This window comes from Mus caroli, chromosome 12 (genome assembly GCF_900094665.2).
Source record: "Mus caroli chromosome 12, CAROLI_EIJ_v1.1, whole genome shotgun sequence".
Taxonomy (NCBI): Eukaryota; Metazoa; Chordata; class Mammalia; order Rodentia; family Muridae; genus Mus; species Mus caroli.
In genome coordinates this window covers 80,244,369-80,252,694 of record NC_034581.1, presented here as the reverse complement: position 1 = coordinate 80,252,694, position 8,326 = coordinate 80,244,369, and the positions used below count along the sequence as shown (strand labels likewise).

General features: G+C 43.2%; 1 protein-coding gene across 12 annotated transcripts in view; it reads right to left on the bottom strand.

Annotated features, from left to right (window-relative positions):
* Ttll5 (tubulin tyrosine ligase like 5) overlaps nt 1-8,326 on the bottom strand; it is a 225,771-nt gene that overhangs the window by 201,024 nt on the left and 16,421 nt on the right. For 10 of the 12 annotated variants that reach the window (XM_029484762.1, XM_021178935.2, XM_021178942.2 and 7 more), the window contains exons 4-6: nt 6,070-6,152; nt 4,569-4,675; nt 652-782 (exon numbers count right to left, since the gene is read on the bottom strand). In XM_029484762.1, coding sequence (XP_029340622.1) covers nt 652-782; nt 4,569-4,675; nt 6,070-6,152 — 321 coding nt within the window. Of the gene's footprint in view, nt 1-651; nt 783-4,568; nt 4,676-5,931; nt 6,153-8,326 lie in introns of those variants that run through there. The other 2 variants (XM_029484764.1, XM_029484763.1) reach the window with 2 other exon arrangements.

The following is an 8,326-nucleotide window of genomic DNA, read 5'->3' as shown; positions in this document are numbered from 1 at the left end:
CTGCCTCTGCCTCTGCCTCTGCCTCTGCCTCTGCCTCTGCCTCTGCCTCTGCCTCTGCCTCTGCCTCCCGAGTGCTGGGATTAAAGGCTTCACCAAACTCTTAACATCAAAAGTAGCATCCTTTAGTCCCAGCACTTGGGAGGCAGAGGCCAGCCTGAGCTACAAAGCCAGTCCTATCGAGGCCAGCTGGAAATACATAGTGAAACCCTGTCTTAAAAGGTAAACAAGCAAGGACAAGTTTTAAAAAGACATGATTCTCGCTCCCCAAAGAACACAAGTCCAAAAGTCAGCAAGAATGTAAAAATGTGAAGTGGGAAAAAGATGCCAACAAGGAAATATGCAGTTCACAGACACAGGGACAACATACACTGACTCTCAACAACGGAGAGATAACTGGGCAAAAATGCCCAAGATGTCATGTGCCTGGATGACACTACTATGTTCTTACATAAATTATCACTGTCATCCTATGAAAAGTAGACACAGCACATCCAAATACAAATCATTTAAATTTTATGTCTATAACTGTTCTTAGTAGTAGAGCATAATTTTTCAAAGACATGGCAAGCCCCAGTTAGCTGTAAGATCAGCAATCTCGAAGTAACTATGCCTCAAGTTCAGATGCTGGAGCACTCTCAGTGAAGCACTTACTACAGAATTCTGCATACTCAGCTGGCAGGAGAAAGGTCTGCGGGAGGATGTGGAATGCTTTGAATCCATGAGTGTGCTGCATCCGAATGATGTTTTTGTACAGTCGGTCCTTGCGGGTTAGTTCATAAGACCTGAAAAGCAAGAAAGTTGTGCTATTTCAGTGAGCTACACCTACAAAGTTGTCACCACATGTGAGGCCCTCATGGCCAGAGTTCTGAAGCAGTTTCTGAAGACAGCAGATTACCCCAGACCTGTCATGCTGCTGCTCTAATAGTCCTTACTAGACACATAGACGCATCCTTTCCACTGAGCACGGCACATCTCAGCTTTATCTCCACTGAATGTATCCATCAATACTTTACTCTTTTATGTGCTCAGTCACAGGTTGTGGTGTGGATATACCACAGTTGGTTTATTCACCAGCTGAAGAACATCTGGATTATTTCCAGTTTAGGGGAGACTGTGAATAAGGCTGCTCGAAAGCACTTACACATAGATTTGTATATAAACATCAAGTTTTATGCAAACATTTCCATCTCCAAGTTGCTGGCCTGCTATGTAGTTTACCTAGTTGCATTAGATATCTATTGCTAAATAATCAACAACCCCCAAAATGGCAGCTTAAAATAGTAGTTTGCATCTATGATGTTACATAGTTGCTGTGGCCAGCTGTGTGGGATGAAAGAACTGGGTAGTTCTGCCTCAGCCAGCTGATGAGGCTCAAGTCCAGATGTGTGCCTACACTGCCATCATCAGGCCTGATCAGGATAGAGCATGCACTTCACAGGACGCTCACAGGTATGGAGCCTACCAAGGAGGCTGCAGACTGTCATGTCGTGCTGCTGGCTTCTACGCCCACTGATCCAAGAAAGAGGTTGTAATGTCTATGATGACCAAGTCTCCAAAATGACACACCATCACTTGTGTCACATCCCATTTGTTAGAAGCAAATTACTAAGTCTGGTTGACAATCAAGAACAGATTTAGCTCAATCTTTGAAGGCACTGTCAAAGAATTTACAGACACATTTCACAATCACCACAGACTTATATGCTTAACTTTACAAGAACTGCCAGTGGTTATTCTGAGAATACTGGAAAAACAGGCTCAGTTTCTGCCACCATATTCTGAGATGTACAGGAAATACCAAAGCCTCTTCCTAGTCTCCACTCAGCTCCACATAACTTCTCAGCATTTTTGATACCAGCTGGGTCAGGAATTGCTTTCCCACCACCAGCAAGCAATGCCAGTGCAGATACTACTGAGTGTCCTCAAGTCACTGTCTACCAGGACGTGGTATCAGATCCTTCAGGATGAAGGCTCAGTCCCCAAGGCTGACCCTAGTTCCAAGCAGCAGACTGTTGTAGCTGTGCTTCTGACCAGCTAACCCAAGACCTTTTCTCTGGGTCCAATGTTTTACTCAAGTGGATCACAGAACACACATACTGGTTGACAGTAAAGGATATTACAAAGAACACAGATAAAGAGACATGATCGGGATGCCACGTGGAGGAAGGAGTACAGAGCTGCCAGCCCTCTTTCCATCACTGTACCTGCCAGGACCTCTACATGTTCAGCCATCTAGTCAGTCCTTTGGGGCTATAATGAAAGCATCACTAAGTAGGTATAACTGATTAAGTCTCTGGTCACTGGTGAACATGTTAAAACTTCAGCCTCGCCCTGCTTCTTAAAGGTTGAGTGGCAGACTGAAACTCCAACCCTCTTACTAGGACTTAAGACTTTGCTAGGACCTGTGACCATCCTGAAACTACTAGGCCCTGCCAGTCACCACGCAAACCATTAGCATTTGAAAGACACACTGGTTATGTCACAGACTCTAGAAACAAAAATCAAGAGACTGGGATCAAGACCAATAGATACCTGGCAGTTTCTAGGTATCCAAGGTGACTGAACCATCTGCCCTTCTATTAGCAATGTGCTAGCATGCTAGTCACCATGCACCTGGCTTTCAGAAGCGCCTGGTGTAAGCTAACTTCTAAAGCCACTTTAATAGGTATATTCAGTACCATATGGTTTTAATTTATATTCCACTAATGCCTAATGATGTTGACTATCTTTAACTGACCACACGTACATTTTCCTTGACACATCTATTTAGTTTTCCCTATTTTGCTAAATTTGATTTGCTAAATACATATACACACATATATTTATGTGTATACACCCACGTGCATAGATAGATAGATAGATAGATAGATAGACTAAATCTTTGGTATTGTATTCACTAACTCTTTTTTCCATTTTTAAAACTACTGAGTTATCAGAGACTGTGATAGACTTTGGATACAAACCCTTATTTAATCAGATGCAGGTTTATAACTACTTCTCCAGTCTATGGTTTGTTTTCTCACTCTCTTAAAGTCTTTCCACTCTGGAGAAGGCCCTTGTGTTTTTATCCTTTTTTGCACCAAGCTTTGTTCCATCTAAGAAACCTCTGTCTAAGCAAATTCCATCAAAACCTCCTTTGTACAGGTTTGTGTTTTGAATTTACACCTATGATCTTTATTCCAAATGTTTTATTTATTTTTTTATCATATGTAAGTATACTGTAGCTGTTTTCAGACACCAGGAGAGGGAATCAGGTCTTGTTACAGATGGTTGTGAGCCACCATGTGGTTGCTGGGATTTGAACTCAGGACCTCCAGAAGAGCAGTCAGTGCTCTTAACCGCTGAGCCATCTCTCCAGCCCCAAGTGGTTTTTTTAAGATTTATTTTATGTGTATGAGTACACTATAGCTGTCTTCAGCCACACCAGAAGATTCCATTATAGATGGTTGTGAGCCACCATGTGGTTTCTCAGGACCTTTGGAAAAGCAGCCAGTGCTCGTAACTGCTGAGCATCTCTCCAGCCCCTTCCCTCCCCCCGAGCCCCCCCACTCCGCAAATGGATTTTTAAAAACCTGACTTAAAAGTATAAAATCTATGCAAAAACAGCTTTAAATATAAATAAAAAAAATGTTTTAAGCCTGACTTTTATAAATATGCTCAAATTTTCAGACTGAAAGAATTAAAATTGTAAGGTTCTACCTCACAGAGCTACAGCATGAGACCCTGTCCCAAAATAAACAGACACTAAATGACCTGTCATTAAAAGTAAGGGCCTATGAGTTGACAGCCAGACTATGCTATCTTTCACGTTTGTTTAAAACAAATGGAAACCATCATCATATAGGAAGGTAGTGTTAAGCTAGAGTCTGATATCAATTTGTTTGTTGTATCTTTGGAATCCTAATTTATTTATTTAGTTTGTTTGTTTGAGACAGGGTCTCATATAGTCTAAGCGGGCATTGACTTGTTCTGTAGCCAAGGCTGGCATAAACTTCTCATCCTCCTGCTGCAATGTCCCAAGTGTAAGGACTATAAGCATGTGTCATGTAATCCTCCTGCTTGTGTGTCCCAAGTGGAAGGACTATAAACGTGCTATCACACTCCGATTGGAGCCCTGAAACACTTTATGCTCAAGGAAAATGTACCATATTAAGACATGAGTTGAATCATTCTTTAATAGAAATGAAAACAACAGTGAGAGGAAAGGTGAGAGGCAGATAACATCCACATAGGGTGCTGTGAACAGCCTCAATTTTAGGAAAGAGAATTAGAAACTATCTCTTTAAAAACTTGCACATCTCTAAAGCCCTTGAAGAGTCTATACCTCGCAGGCATATGAACACCACAGTCTCAAGTGTGGGCTACGGCACTTCCTGAGTTGTTGTTTCTTCTTCTTCTTCTTCTTCTTCTTCTTCTTCTTCTTCTTCTTCTTCTTCTTCTTCTTCTTCTTCTTCTTCTTCTTCTTCTTCTTCTTCTATTTTCCCCCTAAGAACACTAAATCTCTCCACTGGCTACACATTCTGACGACAGCTACCTTTAACCCTACAAAGCACCCGGAGGAGCATTACCTGGGGAAGTGATTAACCTTTTGTGCTTCAGAGAGGGTTCGAAGTAAGAACGGTTTTAGGTGGGATCCTGTCCACATCAAATTATAGTCAGTGCTGCTCGGGTGAACCTAGGCACAAAAGACACATGGAAAACAAACAAACAAAATCAGCAGCAGCCTGTCTCCGGAGAAGCAAGGGCAGAGAGTCAGTGGTTTCTCATCTACATAGGCCTCTCACATGGCCCAGTTACTACACAAGCCTATTACTGCAGCAGAGTAATAGCTTACTATAGCAAACAAGATGACAAGGGTTAAAGAAGGGAAGGTGAGGGAGAGCTCAAACCCAAAGAACAAATCAACCCTGTACAAGTCAATAGTCTCTTAGCACACTTACATATCAAAGCATGCTCAAAACTGAACCCCACACTCCATTTTCTCAGACCTCCCTTATGTGCTTGTAGATCATAACTAAAGCCAAATCCATAGAGATGACCCAGCAGCTAGGAGTATGTACTGTTCTTGCAAAGAGCACTTGCTAGCATCTCCCCTGGGTGGCTCAACAACCACCTACAACCCCAGCTGCACGAGCTGCTGGTACCTCTGGCTTCTATGGGCACCTACAGTCCCATGCACCATCCCATACACAAATGGGTAACCAAAAATTACAACAGTAAATATAAGAAAAAATTTAAGCCTTGGGTTTTCTTTATTCATTCATTAGAAACCATTTGTCCATTCATTATTAATTGTGTACTCTGTCCATACAATACTCTAGGACAATGGCAAATGCTGGAGACAGAAAAGCACCAAGCAGGACATTAAACACTATGAGTGTCCCCTATTGATACCAACCTAGAATAAGCAACTAGCAAGCAGGCTTTCAGCAGTAGGGTCAGGAGTAGTGGACAACGGGGCATCTGTGCCTGTCCTTATCAATGACAACATTTCAGTTCCCAGCTTCCACAGGGGAATGACTTGGCTCTGGATATTGAAGTACCTGCCAGTCACCCACCTGCCCTCTTCTCTATGAGACTTATGTCCTAAGCTGGCCCAACAATCCTATCACCAAAAAAGCCCAAGGATAATGAATGGAGTCCAGTAACTTCCACAGCGGTGTCTTGAGATAACCCTAGAGATCCCTGACCTTTGGTCCCCAAGGCTGCTATCACCTTTCTCCTTCGAAAGCAGCCTCTGCTTCTATGAGCCACCGTTTCCACAGCATTCTACAACTCTGCCTTGGTTTCAGTTAGAGTCTGGTTCTGATTTATCAGAAAACTCGTCATGGGCAACTCTGCCCAAATCTAAGCACATCTCAGGAGAAGGGGGAGAGGGGAATCCTGTGGAAATGCTTCCCATGTACCACAAGGAGAAACTGCTGGTAGTACCAAGTTCTGTAGAGCCTCTAATCACAGGTCCCGTGCGCTTCCTAGCGCTGCCTCTGTGGATGGATACGGTCAGTTAGGTAGCTAGGATTTCAGCTTTTGAAGTGATCAGGCAAGGTGAGGTCTTAAAAATGAGCTTACTTCATGAAATCCATGGGCTGTCAGAATGCTTCGCACCAGGCGACTGTCCGTTCTCACAATCTTATAAGACAAATGATAACGCTCTAAAGAAAAACACAGAATCAAGTTTAGTAGTCACAAAATTTAATTACAAAGACAAAACTAACGAGCAACATGGACATTTGCTTAATGTACTCATTCTATACTGATCTTACAGCTACCGTAAATCAGCTGAGGACGCTTGGAGCCAAGCCTTCCTTAAAATATAAATAGTGTGTTGTGATGGGGGAAGGGGTATGTGCATACCAAGCCCTGTGCGGAGGACACAGATCAACTCTGCAGCTGTTTCCCTTCCTCTTCCCTTCCAGGAGCTCCAGGCCCTGAACCCGGGTCCTCAGGTTTGCAGGATAAGCATTCTACTCTGAGTCATCTTGCCAGCCAGAGACCAAGCAAGCTCAGAGACCACAGAGTTCACTCAATACCAAGGGAAACCTACATCTTTGTTTTCACTAGTTGCCAGCTCAAATGTAACAAGCTTTCAATGAGGAACGTCCACAACAGGAGCAGGTAGTGGAACAGTGCTGCTACAGATGAGGAGACGTAGGCATTAGGTTCACTTCACAGTTGCTGCAGGGTTCAAAGTACTTACAAGCTTAACAAATTAGCACATTAGCAACAATTACATTATGTCTTGGATCTGGGGGTTAAGGTACATTTTTATTGTTAATTTCTTGACACAAGGCTATACTAGTAACCTAGACTGACCTTGAACTTGTTACATAGCACAGCCTAGTCTCACATGTGCACTCTTGCATCAAGAATTACAGACATGCACCACCATATTTAGCTTTTTTGTCTTTTACTAACTTATTTATTTATTTATTATTTATGTGAGTACACTGTTGCTCTCTTCAGACACACCAGAAGAGAGCATCAGATCCCATCACAGATGGTTGTGAGCCACCATGTGGTTGCTGGGAATTGAACTCAGGACCATCTCTTAGCCATCTCTCTAGCCCCCCTCTACCCCCATTTGTCTTTTTAATTATTGTATTTCAATACAATTCATTTCATCTCTATCCATTTGTCTATTTTTCATCTTAAAATCATCACTCTGGGGAAAAAACCCCATGCTTTTCCAGACTGAGAACTGTAGGTATTTAAAACGCTAAGGGCCCCTGTTCCAGACAACCCTCTATGTCTACAAATGCTGAATATCGATCGGCACACCTTAGATAAGAGCTCTCTCCAATAGGAAGAGTCCAGGAGGGCCCTGCAACTGCCCCTTTTAAAGAGGCCTGTGTGTGCTTTCAGTCCAGCTTGTCACCAGCCTCCTGACCTTGTGCACATTTCCTGCTGGCCCCTGGAGACAGAACCTGTACCTGGACTGTGTTTGAGAGGAAAATCTGTAATCATGTGAACATTTACTCTGAGCTACGGCAATAGTTCTTTCTATATGCCCCTAACAAACTGAGAATCTTAGCTAAAAATTCTATGGGAATTCTTTTTGGCTATTGTGTTTGTTTGTTTGTTTGTCTGTTTGGAGGACAACGGTTACTCCAACCCAGGTTAGAGTGAATTGATGATCCTGCCTCAGTCTTCCAAGTGTTGAAATTACAGGCCCAAGCCTGAACACCTGGCTCCAGATCCGTGTCTTTGAAGGCCTGTATCCTGAACAACTGTGAGTACAACGCAGACATTTGCAAGTGCATTGCTCAATGCTCAGCTGCATCATCAAAGACAACTATGTTTCTGATGAATTTATACCGAAAGCTTCATAAATCCCAGCTGCACCCACAGACACATTTGGGCCACTGGAAGTCTTGGTGTGTACTCTGCAAACTGAATCACAAAGATGGGCATGGACAAGCCAGACTTTTTCTAAAGCCCGGCTCAGGCTTTTCCCAGCAGCCCCCAACCATTACGTTTTCCTTATAGTATTGTTGAAGTTAAAAACAGGGCAGAGTCCTACGTGTTTGTTCCAAAGTAGAGCAGAATGTCAATTACAGTGTTCAGACTGTAAGCAAGGAGGCGGGACCCTTCCTGCTAGACCCCATAAGACAGAAATGTTCAAAATTAACTGGAAACATGTCACAACGAGCTTGAGTGGGCCCCCAAAGGACAAGTTTGAGCCAGTCTAGCATAAAAGTGAGGAAGCAATGGGGTAGATTATAATTACAAAAGAAACAGAAATCCGGGGCTGGTGAGATGGCTCAGTGGGTAAGAGCACCCGACTGCTCTTCCGAAGGTCAGGAGTTCAAATCCCAGCAACCACATG